Source organism: Eretmochelys imbricata, chromosome 18 (genome assembly GCF_965152235.1).
Source record: "Eretmochelys imbricata isolate rEreImb1 chromosome 18, rEreImb1.hap1, whole genome shotgun sequence".
NCBI lineage: Eukaryota > Metazoa > Chordata > Testudines > Cheloniidae > Eretmochelys > Eretmochelys imbricata.
In genome coordinates this window covers 10,625,781-10,641,452 of record NC_135589.1, presented here as the reverse complement: position 1 = coordinate 10,641,452, position 15,672 = coordinate 10,625,781, and the positions used below count along the sequence as shown (strand labels likewise).

At 40.2% G+C, this 15,672-nt stretch overlaps 1 protein-coding gene across 7 annotated transcripts in view; it reads left to right on the top strand.

Annotated features, from left to right (window-relative positions):
- The window catches only part of PRDM2 (PR/SET domain 2), a 93,909-nt gene extending 78,515 nt beyond the window's left edge, over positions 1-15,394 (top strand). For 6 of the 7 annotated variants that reach the window (XM_077837503.1, XM_077837508.1, XM_077837502.1 and 3 more), the window contains 3 exons: positions 5,327-5,431; positions 7,124-11,588; positions 13,809-15,394. In XM_077837503.1, coding sequence (XP_077693629.1) covers positions 5,327-5,431; positions 7,124-11,588; positions 13,809-13,821 — 4,583 coding nt within the window. In that variant the 3' untranslated portion in view covers positions 13,822-15,394. The remainder of the gene's footprint in view (positions 1-5,326; positions 5,432-7,123; positions 11,589-13,808) is intronic. The other variant, XM_077837505.1, reaches the window with a different exon arrangement.
- Positions 15,395-15,672: the final 278 nt, after the last annotated feature.

Genomic DNA, 15,672 nt, shown 5'->3' with positions numbered 1-15,672 from the left:
AACTAGATGACCCATTAATTTTAGCTGTAGGTTAAATAACTTCAGTTATGAAGACTGTTCTTCTTTTGTTTTTCAGGTCATAGTGGGGATGATATTTTTGGTAGTGTATTGTACAAATGGATGAAACTTGGGAAAGTTTGTATTCTCTTTATCATTTAAAAAAAATACAAAAGCAAAGCCCTTGTTATTGTTTTCTACATCATTTATCAAGCCTCTTAATTATCACAATGCATGTCTCAGCTTATCAGAAGTGAAGAGTTAGTTGTGTTTCCATTTCAAAGGTTTTATAGCAGTCACATTAGAGGTGGCACCATAGGTTTAAAAGTGCCCAGTGACCTGTTCCACTCTGTTCTAGAAATAGTTTTAATCTACTGTAGCTCCAGCTGCCACAGCATGTAGGACCCGCAAAATATAGTCCTCAGCCACCACCGTATTTGATGCAAAGGTGAGGCTCCTAGAGATTTCAGGTTCTGAACACGTTCCTTTGTTCGAGTGGAATGCTTCCCTCTGTGTATGGAAGGGGAGACTGTGGGTCAGACTATTTCAGAACACTAGAGGTCTTGGCATATGGACCAGGAGACCCAATTTTCCTCTTCACCCCAACTCCCGCTTCACCAGAAAGTGAGAGAAGGAGCTGTGGAATTTTGCCTGTGCTCTCAAAATTCTGTTGTTGGGTTTCAACCCATACGTTGTTTCAAAGCTCATTAGAGGCAGTGTCCAAAGGATACATAATGGCACTTGGTGTGTACAATGGTTTCTAGACTCTATTGAAGTGAACGTTTGAGCCTTTTTTATATTTTTTACTTTTGGTCCCAGAGGTGCAGTTGCATCAATTACACTTGCTGTGAGCTTCAGCAGGGATGACAGGTGTGTTAGCACCGATATTTGGATGTGTACAGCTTGTCACGGAGTCCCCGGGCGATGGTCTGGAACTGCTCCCTACGAAGCCAAGCAGGACTCTGGTGAAGTCTCCTTTCTGTGAGCAGACTGCAGGGCAAACAGCTCACACAGCTTCCACCTTCCTGGGTCTGACCTCAGAGCATTCAGCATCCTCTGCCCCTCCATGCGCTTCCCACAGGGAGTCTGCCCAGGTGGGGTCCTGGGAAAGCCAGAGGATCATGCACCCCAATTCCACAGTCAGCCGTGACTCTCAGCCAGCCAGTGAAACAGAGGTTTATTAGATGACAGGAACACGGTCTAAACCAGAGCTTGTAGGTAGGTACAGAGAACAGGACCCCAAGCCGGGTCCATTTTGGGGGGCAGTGAGCCAGACAACCACGTCTGCACTTCACTCCTCGTCCCCAGCCAGCCCCAAACTGACATACCCTCCAGCCCCTCCTCCTCTGGGCTTTGTCCCTTTCCCTGGCCAGGAGGTCACCTGATCTTTGTCTTCAACCCTTTAGCTCTCACTTTGCAGGGGGGAAGGGCCAGGCCATCAGTTGCCATTCTCTGTGTCCAGAACCCTGCACACACCTGCCCTCTAGGGTTCTGCAACGATCATACACCCTTATCCCACCACCTAGATACTTAAGACCTGCATAGGGAAAACTGAGGCACCCCCACAATATTCAGAGACAACATTAAGAACAGTCCCACTTCATCACACAGCTCTGAAGCCCTTTGTGCCCAGATAGGGAATTGCATTAAAGACCATGGCTGTGGATCCTTTTCTTTCAAAGGTTATCAGAGGTTCTGACTAATGGCATATAATATTGAATTGCGGAGCTTGGCAGGTAAAGATGCACAGAGAAACTCATTATGGTCAGTCAGAGCATTAGAAAGCATGCTGAAACTTCTGATTAGTCTCCAGCTGCATTTTCCCAGCACTTGATAATGATGCCCTATCACACAATTCCAGGTAGGTATGATAGTCAGGGAAATTCTTAGAGACAAAACATTATAGTATTTGGGGATAAGATGAGGCACAAAGCTGCTCAGTTGAGAGAAAGCATTGCATATAGTAATGTGCGATCCAGAGATGGCAAAAATAAAAATAAAAAATTGTAATGTATAGTGATCTCTTGATCTGATAAAAATCTGTTAAGGTAAAAAATAAGAAAATAACCAAAAATGGAATGAAACACCCTGATAAAGCTATATGGAGAACTGGAGAAAGCTGGACAACTAATTAAATCTAAGTTCATCAAAGAAAAGGGAGAAAATACAAAATTAGTTCATACATCAATGGTGTCCAAATAAAAACTAGTAATTATTTTCTCTAGTGTGAAGCTGATCTTTCTTTGATCTTTAAACATTTCTGTCGGAAGGTTAGAAAGTTTCAGTAGGAACAGAGAGGAAAAACTTTCAGCAAAAGACGTGCAAAATACTTCTAAGAGTAAAGGAATAATCTCAGATTTAAGTTCAAAATGGTTCATATGAGGCAAGTCCAATGGCTTCTTAGGTAGGAGAGTGTGCTTCTAAGTGAGAGACATGGATTCCAGAATACATTTCACATCTCTGGCCAGAAGGTCATGTATTAGAAAGTTTTTTGTGTCTGAGAGGCCTAAGAACATAAGTGATCTCTCTCCTGCCATGTATCTCCACCCTCTGACAAACAGAGGCTAGGGCAGGGGTGAAAGTAAGTCTAGGGACTTACCGGTATGGGGCTGGGCTGGGGCTGGCTCTGGCCCCCAGGAGGGGCAGGGCTTCGGGCGGAAGGGTTGGGGCTGAAGGAGGTCAGAGCCAGCCTCGGCCCACCCTGTACAAGCAGCGTAGTTCCTCCTTCCCCCTCCCCGGGGTAACAGCGGCAGCCGGGGGCTCTGGCAGCGGTTTAAAGGGCCCTGGGCGGTAGCGGCAGCCGGAGCCCTGGGCCCTTTAAATCGTCCCTGGAGCCCTGGGGAAGCTGCGGTGGGGCTCTGGGGACGATTTAAAGGGCTCAGGGCTCTGCCGCCGCTACCACTCCGGGCCCTTTAAATCGCCGCCTCAGCCCGCGGCCGCTACCTCAGGGCTCCAGCAGTGGGGCTCTGGCAGCAGTTTAAAGGGCCGGGGGCTCCGGCTGCTGCTGGGAGCTGCAGGCCCTTTAAATTGCGCCTGGGGAAGCCGATCCACCCCGGTGTGGCGCACTGGCTCTTGCCGGTACCCCGTACCAGGGCACACCAGCTTACTTTCACCTCTGGGCTAGGGACACCATTCCTTACCCATCCTGGCTAATGGCCATTAATGGACTTAACCTCCATGAATTTATCCAGTTCTCGTTTAAACCCTGTTATAGTTTAAACCCTGTTATAGCCTGGCAGAGGATGTATTACTTCTCTTGTAGCGGTACCATTCTAGCAGCTGGGTAGGCAGAGGTGTTCATTTTCAGAAGAGATGGCTGTTTTTAGGGCTTGTGTACAGTTGAAAGTTAATTCAGATTAAGGTAGGGTGTGCATTTAAAGTACCGTAGCTAGTCCTGAATAATTCCATATGTTGACCATCTTATTTTGGAATAAGAGTTCCTTTTTCCTGTTTCACTTAATCCACTTTTGAATAACTGAATAACTCCATATGTAGACAAGCCATTAGCTGCAAGGGAAATATGTAGCATACATCAATGTATCAGAAGTGTGAGATTTTTCAAGGATGGAAAGTTTACCCAGAATGAAGATGTAAATAAACACTTTTCCACCCTTCATACACCTGTGAGAGCCTATCCCTTACCCTTTGAATATCATAGATTTGGATGAAGAGAGACCATATATAGGAGCAGGAGGAGAACTCTGGAGAGTATTTCCTCAAAGCCAATTTGTAAATGAAGTTTCTGTGCATCTTTCAAATCATTGGCTAAGTCTTCTGATAATTCCATATTTGGGCCTTTTTTCCCCTGAGAAGGCCTCCCTTTGCAGATAGTACAGACATAAATGGAGAGCAACATATTGGCTATAGTTACAAAGTTATATTTGACCTATGGTTTTTTTTCTTGCTACAGCTTCTTGGATGGAGAATTTCTCCGTATTCTTTTCTGTCTCACATTAGCTATTTCTCGGGGAGAGAATTGTCTGTCCTCTCATCTGTAGTAAGCATGTCTGGTTCTTAAGCTTTCATGATAGATCTTATTGTCTAAACTATTCCTTTTTTTCCTATTCTCTTAACTTTGTCGAGTGTATCAGAATGTGCTGCCCAAAGGTTACATGTAGCATTCCCAAGTAAGGCCTAACCAAAGTCTGATAGAGCAGACCAGCTACCTGACTTGCTTTCTTGTAGTGTTCCTTTAGTATTTTCTGGTTTTGTGTCAGCATTGCATTATTCACGTATATTATGTTCATCATCCCTATCTTTCTGTAATTCTGCTCACTAACAACTATTACCCAATTTTATATTTGATTACTCTTTTTATGTAAACCACTTTATAGTTACCTTTATTGAATTTAATTGATTTCATCTTTCTCCAGTTTGTAAAAATCATACTGTGTTTTAATATTTTCTTTTGGAATATTTATGATTCCTCTGCTTTTTGTATCACGCTCTTCCAAGTCATGGCTGAAAAGTGATGTAGAATTATTTTGAAAACCTACACAGAAGTATATGGAACCCATGTGGAATACCAGTTGACAGCACTTCTCAAATTGACACAAAGCATTAAAGAGTGCAGTGGCGTTGTAGCCATGTTGATCCCATGATATTAGAGAGACAAGGTGGGTGAGGTCATACCTTTTATTGGACCAACTTCTGTTGGTGAGAGAGACACCTGAAGAAGAGCTCTGTGTGAGCTCGAAAGTTTGTCTCTCACCAACAGAAGTTGGTCCAATAAAAGATATTACCTCTCCCACCTTGTCTCATAAAATTGTCTAAGATACCATTAATGTGTAACATCATCCTTATAGAAGTCTTGTTTGTCTAGTATACCTATGAAGATGTCAGATAACTGTGTCTGAGTTAGTTGAGTTACACTGCATTTCCTTGATCCTCTTTGTGCCATCAGTGAAAGAAAACTAGTTCAGCATGTTTTTGTTTCTGACAAACTCATCTTACCTTGTACTGATCATTTATTTTTCCTCTAGGCGTTTGTAGGCTTATTTTGCTTTATCAGTTATAGTGACGAAACAGGTATCAAAATTAAATAGGCTAAACTGTTAATTTCTTGCAAGTCACCTTTTTTTCCTTTGTTCTGTGCTTTGCCCTTTAGCAATCTTTTTGCATACACTTAATATAATCTTTGAATGTTGCTATCCTTTTTTTTTTTTTTTTTTTTTTTTAAATTGAGGATGTGCCATTTATGTTCCTCAGGAAAATGCAGTAATTCAAAAATGTGCAGTTTTTCTAAAGCTGGGTTTTGAATTTTGTCACTCAAATTTTTTTAAAAAAATTGTTGAGCAGCAGTAGACAAATTTTTTGTATTATTTTTCAGGGAAGAAAAAGGAGTGTAAAAACAAAGGAAGGAAGGCAATAGATACAAAGCAGAGAAAGACTGATTTGGATTTTACTTCCACAGATATGAGGGAGTCTAAAAAAGGTAAGATTTTTCAGTTCTCATATGAATTTCTTTAGGTATCGTATTGAATTAAAGGAGGATATATATAGCATTATATACTAAAACCAGCAGCACTATAAAAATGTTTATACTGTGTGCCCAGCTATCTTGTAGTGTTAAATAACTTGAAGTTACTAGCTGTACGTTCAGAGAAGTATGTCATTTGTTCACACTTTATACAGTGCAGAAGAGTTAGCTTAGTACAGAATTTAAACACAAAATCCCGAACCTTCAGATGGAACATAATAAAGAAGTCCTTATTTTAAATTTAAGTCTTCTGAAACTTAGAAATAGGATCAAGATGTAGTACCAAATGACTTTGGGAATCATGGTATAATAATTTTATTATATAGCCACTGGCTGCCCTAGCCTTTTGCCCAGCCATTTGGATTGCTATACAACAGAATAAAACAAAGTGCAGTATAATGCAAACAGAATAAAATACCACCTCTAAAAATTCTCACACAACAATTGATGCAGTCTGTCTTAAAGGTGACCTGCAGAGCATATTTTTGAAAATTGGTTTCTGCCCGTTTTCACATTGTGATGTATATTTTAAAGGCCTGAAAGATCTTTAAGATTTTTTTTTCCTGATTGTTTTTTTGGTTTAGAAATATCAGGAATGTAAAGTCTGTCTTCCCTGGCTTTGTTGTTGGACCAGTGGGAGATATAATTGAAGGAGGTAAGGGCAGCATGTAACTACCGGCTTCATTCAAGATCTTTTCCTCCAACTACCCTCTGACCAACTCACTAAAAACTAGTAATCCTGGGAATCTGACACCTCCCCTCCCCCCCGCATACCCCAGCATTCCCAAGCTAGACATATAAAGGAGGCAGGGGAGAAATTTTTGCCTTAACTGCATAGCTGCTCTGCTGACTTACTCTGCTTGTGCACGTTATCAGCAGGATAGCTGCATTCCCTTCATCAGGAGGTATTGATGATGTCTGAAGGCAGGTAGATGAAACTGGCATACAAAGGTGCCTTCAGAGCCAGGTTACTGCAGCAAATGATGCTCCTAGTGTATCTGATTCAGAAGAGGGTGGGCTGTGCCTGTGGGGATTCTACAGCTACTCATGAAACAGAATTTAGGGAATGGAAAATAACAAATTGGATCGAATAATGTGTTTTACAATGTGTTTAAAAACACCAAACAAACCCAGATTGGTGTATTATAAACAAAATTTAAAGTAATTTTAGTTTTCAGCCAAATTCTAAAACTTATTTAGCTGACTTCTTAGATGTGTGTCCAGGCAGAGTTCAAATTTAAGGTCTTGTTTCCCCGAGTTTAAAAATGGTGACAAAAGTCAATTAATTTCATCTGATGATTTTTGTTTTAATATCCAAAAATACACAGTGAAATGTACCAACACCTTGCTCTCTTTCTTGGAAAAGGCTTAGCTGGCCACAATGTTAGCAGTAATTCTCAGTTTCTCAGTGTATTGAATTCAGTCCCCTACATGTTGGTCAAAAAAGTGCAAACAGGAAAATATGAATACAGTTTTTTGTTCTAAGCACTGCATCTTAACAATAGGAAACAGTAGCATACTAGTACTCATAAATATTGAACATATTGGCAGGGGGCCACGGGAAATGAAAGGAATTATAATATTGTGGAAAATTTGCTAAATTCACTAATGCTTTTCTTTCTCTTCCTCCTTTTCTTTCTTTCTTAGACTATAAAGAGGAAGATGAAAAGCCATCTGTTTCTGCTGTGCTGTCACTGGAACAAACAGCTGTGATTCAGGAGATGGTAAATCAAGATGTTCTTCCAAAACTAATGATCCCAAGTCCTACCAGTGAGCCACGAACAATGCCTGAAGACAAACCAGGAGCAATAACTTGTGGATCAGATGATTTGGAGGAGGAGGAAGATGAAGAGGAGGAGGAGGAAGATGAAGAGGAGGAGGAGGAAGATGAAGAGGAGGAGGAGGAGGTGGAAGATGCTAATTTACCTGAAGAAAGTTCTGGAAAAGAGCCTACAGCGGTGTGTGAAGAAAAGCTAGACTCTATGGAGGAACAAAACAGCATATCGGAAGAATCTCCAGAGAACTCCCCGAAGAAAACACCTGTTGTAAAAATTCCTAAAGCAAAAGGTGTATCTAATGGTGACCTCCAGGAAACATTTATGTTTCCCTGTCAGCATTGTGAGAGGAAGTTTACAACAAAGCAAGGACTTGAACGCCACATGCATATTCATATATCTAGTGTCAATCATGCTTTCAAATGCCGATACTGTGGGAAAGCCTTTGGCACTCAAATTAACCGGCGAAGGCATGAACGGCGTCATGAAGCAGGGCCAAAAAGGAAACCATTCTTAACACTAACTTCGGCCCCGCAGTCTGATGTTGCTGATGGACGGACATTTGCAGATGATGGTCTTAAAGATGAAGTCAACGTTTCCAATCTTGTGCAAGACTTCACAGTCTTGGATTCTGAGAAGGTCTCCCAAGAAATGTCAAATTCTACCTTTGTTGAGGAGAACAAGGAACCCAAAGAATTGCATCCTTGCAAATATTGTAAAAAAGTTTTTGGAACTCATACTAACATGCGTAGGCACCAGCGTAGGGTTCATGAGCGTCATCTTATTCCCAAAGGTGTCAGGAGAAAAGGATTCATTCTTGAGGAACCACAACTTCAAATTGAGCAGGCCCAACCAGCCCAGAGCGTGTATATAGCAAGTACAGAATTAGAAGAGGATGGTGAAGCGGATGACATATATATTATGGATATTTCTAGCAATATCTCAGAAAATTTAAATTACTATATTGATGGTAAAATTCAGTCCAACAGTAGCACTAGCAATTGTGATGTGATTGAGATGGAATCCAATCCTGCAGACCTGTATGGAATAAATTGTTTACTTAGTCCAGTCACAGTGGAAATTTCTCAAAATTTAAAGTCTACACAAACACACATCACTGATCTTCCTAAGGAGCCTTCTAGCGGTGGAAGCAATGAATCCAAAAAGAGGAGGACTGCCAGCCCTCCTCTTTTACCTAAAATAAAAACTGAAATAGATCCAGAACCTATAACTCCTTCATGTTCGTTAAGTCTTCCTCTTAGCATTTCAACAGCTGAGAGCTTACCTTTTCATAAAGAAAAAAGTGTTTATTTGTCGTCCAAGTTAAAACAGCTTCTTCAGACACAAGATAGTAATAAGATAACTCCAGCAGCAGCAGCAACTGAAATCCCTAAATTAGGTCCTTCTGCTACATCTTCACCCATTTTGCCTTCAGTATCTAGTAGGTTTAAAAGGAGAACCAGCTCTCCTCCCAGTTCTCCACAGCACAGTCCTGCGCTTCGAGACTTCAGCAAACAAGGTGATGGAAAAACCATGTGGAATGATACAGTTCTAGGTTCAAAGATGCCAAAATTAGAAAGTCACAGCAACTCACCTGCATGGAGCTTATGTGGGAGGGAGGAAAGACAGACTATGAGTCCTCTGTGCTTTGAAGACTATAAAATATCTAAGGAATGGACAACAACTCCAACTTTTGGTAGTGTGTGCAACCAGCAGCCACTGGATTTATCTAGTGGTGTAAAACAAAGGTCTGATGTCAAAAGCAAGACTCAGGTTCCTTGGGAATCAGTGTTGGATCTAAGTGTGAATAAGAAGCCATATAGTGACACTGAAGTTAAGGAATACAAAGAAAATAATTCAATGCAGCCAGCATGTAGTGGTATTAAAAAGAAGAAACCAACCACATGCATGTTACAAAAAGTTCTGCTGAATGAATATAACGGAACGGAAGTAGCTACTGAAAGCACACCAGATTTGACTTTGAATAGAAGCCCAAGTCCATGTAAATCAGCAGTACCCCAGCCAGAAACTGAAGTTGATCGTGGTCTGTCAGCACCTACTGTTGAGTCCCCTTCTCATAGTTCCTCTGCTTCCCCTTTGCCTCAAACATCTGCTATATCCTCCTCATGTCAGTTGCCCCCTCTTCTAACACCAACAAATCCTTCCTCCCCACCACCCTGTCCTCCTCTATTAACACTTGCTATGCCACCCCCTCCACTCCTTCCTACTATTCCTTTACCACTTCCAGATGCCTCTGCCAGTGTCACTCCCAGTCCGTGCCCATCACCACTCTGTAACACTGCTACACAGTCCCCACTTCCAGTCCTTTCACCTACAGTATCTCCTTCTCCATCCCCTGTTCCTTCTGTTGAACTTTTTACTACTGCATCACCTGGTCCTCCAAACCTCTCCTCCTCCTCCTCGTCCTCATCGTCGTCCTCATCTTCCTCTTCTTTCTCCTCTTCGTCGTCGTCGTCCTCCTCCTCTTCTTCCTCTTCCTCTTCCTCTTCCTCTTTCTCATCTCCTTCTCCTCCTCCTCTTTCAGTAGTTTCTTCAGTTGTTTCCCCTGCTGATAATCTGGAAAGTACTCTCCCCATAATAGCTTTTAAACAAGAGGAAATGGAAAGTGAGCACCTGAAGCCAAGAGGCGATCCAGAGACTTCAAGTGAAGCAGATGTAGTTCAGGAAACGTTCAATAAAAGCTTTGTGTGCAATGTCTGTGAATCACCTTTTCTTTCTATTAAAGACCTAACTAAGCATTTATCTGTTCATGCTGAAGAATGGCCCTTCAAATGTGAATTCTGCGTACAGCTATTTAGAGAGAAAACTGACTTGTCAGAACATCGCTTTTTGCTTCATGGAGTAGGAAATATCTTTGTATGCTCAGTCTGTAAAAAGGAATTTGCCTTTTTGTGCAATTTGCAACAACATCAGCGAGATCTCCATCCAGACAAAGAATGCACACATCATGAGTTTGAAAGTGGGACTCTAAGACCCCAGAATTTTACAGATCCCAGTAAGGCAAATGTAGAACATATGCAAAGCCTACCAGAAGTTTCCTTAGAACCCTCAAAAGAAGAGGAGGAAGATCTAAATGACTCCTCTGAAGAGCTTTATACTACCATAAAAATAATGGCTTCGGGAGTAAAGTCAAAAGATCCAGATGTTCGTTTGGGCCTCAATCAGCACTATCCGAGCTTTAAACCACCTCCATTTCAGTATCACCACCGAAATCCTATGGGTATTGGAGCCACTGCTACAAATTTCACTACCCATAATATTCCACAGACCTTTACTACTGCCATTCGTTGTACAAAATGTGGGAAAAGCGTTGATAACATGCCTGAATTACACAAGCACATCTTGGCATGTGCCTCTGCCAGTGACAAAAAGAGATACACACCCAAAAAAAATCCAGTACCACTGAAGCAGACTGTGCAGCCTAAAAATGGCATGGTCATTATAGCTGGCACTGGAAAAAATACCTTCAGACGAATGGGACAACCTAAAAGACTTAATTTCAATGTTGAGATTAGCAAAATGTCTTCTAATAAGCTAAAACTAAGTGCATTGAAGAAGAAAAATCAGCTTGTCCAGAAAGCCATCTTGCAAAAAAATAAATCTGCACAGCAGAAGGCAGACTTGAAAAACAGTGTATCGGAGTCAGACTCTCACATCTGCCCCTACTGTAATAGAGAATTCACTTACATTGGAAGTTTGAACAAACATGCATCTTACAGCTGTCCCAAAAAACCCATCTCCCCTTCCTCTAAAAAAAATGCATCCAAAAAAAGTGGGAGCTTCTCATCATCTGCAAGTGGTGATAAAGGCAACAACCAGCGCAGACGGACGGCAGATGCGGAGATCAAAATGCAGAGTATGCAGGCTCACTTGGGCAAGACGAGAGCACGAACCTCAGGACCTGTGCAGATTCAGCTGCCTACTGCATCCTTCAAATCAAAGCAAAATGTAAAATTCATACCTCCAATTAGATCCAAAAAGCCAAGTCCCTCTTCAGTGTTAAGGAACTCCAGCCCTGTAAGAATGGCCAAAATGACTCACATTGAGGGAAAAAAAACTAAAGTGGTGGCCAAGAATAATTCTGGAATCTCAAGCAAAACATCCCGGAAACTGCATGTCAGAATACAAAAGAATAAAGCTGTTTTGCCAAGTAAGTCTGCCGTGGCAAACAAGAAAAAGGCAGATAGGTTCAGTGTAAAATCTAGAGAGAGGGTTGGAGGACCTATCACTCGGAGCTTACAGCAGGCAGCTAATGCAGACACAATAGAAAACAAGAGAGAAGAGAGCAGTACAAAACAAGAACTAAAAGACTTCAGGTAAGCTTTTAGCTTCAAGTTTGACTAAAACAGCAACACGTTGCATGTGGGCTTTCCAGTTCCCTGGTCTTTTTAGAATTTTTCTCAAATTTAAGGTAAAGAAGGTTGAGCTTTGCAAAACTTGCAGCAGGATCTGTTGCTCAGTCATGCTGAGCTACATTGCACATATTTCATTATCTCTGTATTTTGTCAAATCACATCATGAAATATCATCCACAGAGAGATGGAGCAAACCGAATTGGAAAGCCTGGCAAACATATTTAACAAAATTTGTATGTCATTGGATAACATGACCTTGCTACAGCATATAATGTGCAGTCAAACACAGTAATCATTGATTTAATACATAGTGGTTCTGTATGTTCAGAATCATGACTGAATTCCTCAACTATTTACCTAAATATTTTGGTTCAGCTATTGTTTAAGTATTGCCTTCATAACAGATAGAATAATACAAGAATATAATGAAAAAATAAATGCAGAGATAGTAACAATACAGTTATTGGTCAAAATCTGTTAACTACTTGCCCCAGTATATAATTAAGGGCAAAATGCTCTACTCCACTTTTAGCTACCAATACGAATGGAAAACCTTCTCATCAGGCCCAAAATTTGTCAGCAAGTTGAGCCTGAGCAGAAGCATTATCTCCCTTATCCTCCACAAAGCATAGCAGAAACCTCTCAGAAAATTTTTGGGAGAATGGCTAACTCAGGCTTCCCAACTCTACACAGCATTTTCTGCCAGCAAGCCAGCGGAGAAATCCTGGGTGGAAATGCTTTTGGCTTCCTGGTCCAAACCTCTCAATCCCTCCAAAGGAGTTGTGACGTGGGTATTGACAGGGATTCAAGGTCAATGTGATGACTTAGGGACTCCCCGGCATATTGGGAACATAGGTCCTAGGCATATTGCACAAGGGTCTAGCCCTCTACATAGGTGCTTCTGAGATAATTGGGAATTCTTGTGTGTCTAGGGATATCCATAGTTTGGGAGATCTCCTATCCTTTAATGCTGTTGAGCCCCTTCCATCCTGGAATGGATAATGTGGTGGCATATTTACAAACTCAAGGCCACTGAGTTTTCCTGCTCAATACTTCAATTCTTTTAGCAGTGCCTCCCTCTTTGAGTGATTTATAGTAAACATCAGATGTGATGGACAGATTTAACTGCCTGATTTTATATTTTTTCTTGCCAAATTAACTGTTCCAAAACTCATATAGGGGAGAGAGCTGTCTGTTGTTGTTGTTCTGGTTGCAGTACAGTGCTTGTGATTAAACAATAATGCAGGCCTTTCATTTTTAATGATCCTTTGGAGGAAATCTTTGTCTAAAAGTACAGGTTTCAACACAGGCACATTATTCCAGTGGGCTAAAGGGGAAATAGACTCCAGTTACTTTGAACCATAAACAAAATCAATACACACACACAAGAAAGAGAAGCAGAAAAAAGGTTTTGAATTTTTGTCAGCCAGTAATACAGAAAAATGTCTTCAAAGAGCAAGAGAAACCAGCTAGCCCTAATTATCTCACAACATCAATGTCTCTGTATTACAGTACTTGCCTCAAAATCAGTTGCTGTCTTGCAGAGCTGTCTGTAAAACTGTTGTTAGTAACCAGGAGACATTATACTGGAAATCAGTAGAATTTGGAGCCAGAGAAGTATATCTTGATTAGCGATTTAATAATAGATCACATTGAAAAAAAGTGATCCTTTGCACGCACAGAAGTTGTTTCAAAGTGTTCACGGCATGAATAAGGATTTACATAGAGACAGCTTTGACATTCTGTCTCAAGTATTATACGTTTCCCATTGCAGCTCGCATTGTTGGCTGGTCTTAAGGATAGTTCAGCTAAAAAGGAAGTTTGCTGTTTTGTTTTAGGAATATGCCATTTAAATTCATAAACCTGGATTTTATTTGCCTGCTTATCCTTGATATTTATGTCAAGAATCAAGGGTTTCTTGCCCTAATACTTTAATTGATGCCATACACACCAGGCATCAGTCGGCAAACTTTGATTCTGTTCTGCACGCAAACATTTGTTTTTTCCAGGAAATCTTAATTAAGTATTTTTCAAAACCATCTGCTTCACTAAGCAATTGTTTGTCTTCAAGTCTACTTCTCACACTTTGGTTTGTGTTTTCTTTGGAAGCATATTCAGTTCATAAGCAGCTTATACTATTATTTTTGTCATTTATCTTCAGTTTTTTTTCTTATTTTCTAGGAACCTCCTGTAAAAACAAAACAAAATTCCCTAAATGCTCAATTTAGGATAAGCACTACGACAATGGATGTGAAATCCACCAAGCTTGCGAAACCAGCTGAAACTGACTCACAATCATAAAATGCAGCTGATTGCCTGCAGGCTTCTTGCTCTGATGTTTAGTGTCAGGCATATGTTTTCTTCATTGGTGCCTGATACACATGCTGGGCTACAGGATGTTTTAGATACAAAGAGAAGGGTACTATTAATAATAAATAAAAGAAGGAAACAATATGGGCTAAACTGAACAGAATCTGCTGCCACTGAACTGATAGCTCAGATTTCTGGTTTTGCCCATATCTTGGTGAATGGCATGCAAAAAGACATTTCAGCTTAAACTTTGCAAAGCAGGTTCCTGTTTTATCAATAGTTCGTTGTAGAGTCAGGGACGACAAATGTTGCTGCACTCAAAGTATTTTTGTCATGTATTGAGTCTCCTGAAGCTTTTCTTTTAAATTAACTAGTAGAGAGGACAGAATTTTCTCCTTCCACCCCCACTTTTTTGTTTTTAAGTCTTTTAGATGCCCTGCATAGATGTGGGAAAAACCAGGTTTGGACATTTTATGAATTTCCCAATCTCCTATTTATACATGCAAATAAAACTTTCTTCCTGCAGAAATGAAATACTGGCACCAATTTCTGAATTCCATATAATTGGACACCGTGTACTATTTTATTAATAAACAGGCCAGAAACGGGGCTGTGTAGGTATATATTTTGAAAGATAAATGTATAATAAAATTACTGTAAAAGGTCTGACACCTCATTATCTAATAACTTAAAAGCAACAAATTGACCTACTGCTCATAAAGAGCTTTTCATGGAAATATCATTTCTCATGCATTTATACACCCTGCCGGATTAATGATTCAGTTGATGGAAAGCAGCTAGTTTCATTATGCACCCTCCCTCTTCCCCTTCCCCCTCCTCCCCCCTCCCCCCTTGACTTAACAAGTAATCTACCTCTTAAAATTTGTAGTTTAATACTTGTTTGGTGAATTTGTGCCACTTTCACTATCATTCCCATTTTGTTACATTTCTGTTATGGGGACTTTATGTTGAAATATTGTATAAAGCATTTGTAGCAAGTTTAAAAAAAATAAAATATTTAAAATTATTTAAATTGTTTTGGACACTTCAATTGTATTATATGTGATTTACATTTTACATTAATTTCTTTTTTGTTTTTGATTTGGGTTGTTAATCTGGAGAGTGTGCCTGTATTAAAGTTTGCTGTTAGTTATATTTTCTTTTGTTGGAGAGTGATATAAAGACTATTCTAATGAAAATATTAAAAATTACAATTTGACATACAAATGGGGTTGTCCTTGCTTTTAAACATTTTAGCCTTGTTGGATATATTTAAAGTGCAGGCAAGCAAATGAAGAGAGGTTTTGTTTTGTTTTTCCTCCAGCATGAAATAAACCTTGGATATCTCTCAGATGTATAAGATCTCTCTGCCGTTGCAAGCACTTAATGACCAGCTAGATGGGACTACCGTGGTACATTTTATATAACTGTAACCAATAAAGTAAACTTTTTAAGAACTTGTGAAAAACTTGCTTTTTGTACCTAAATGTGGACTGTGAGGAAAAACATCTAGAAGGAATTAAGTAAGCTTGCATCCTTTATATAATAACATAAAGCTCAGCAAAGCAAATACACATAAATCCTTCAGGGGGTTTTGTTGTTGGTTTGGGTAAAATTAATACCTTGAAATAATACCACTACAAATGCAAGGGCATTAGACTTACGTAATACTCAGTGATCTTTAGATTTTTGTTTTTGTAAGAGGGAAATAAAATATTCCATGTACACAATACTT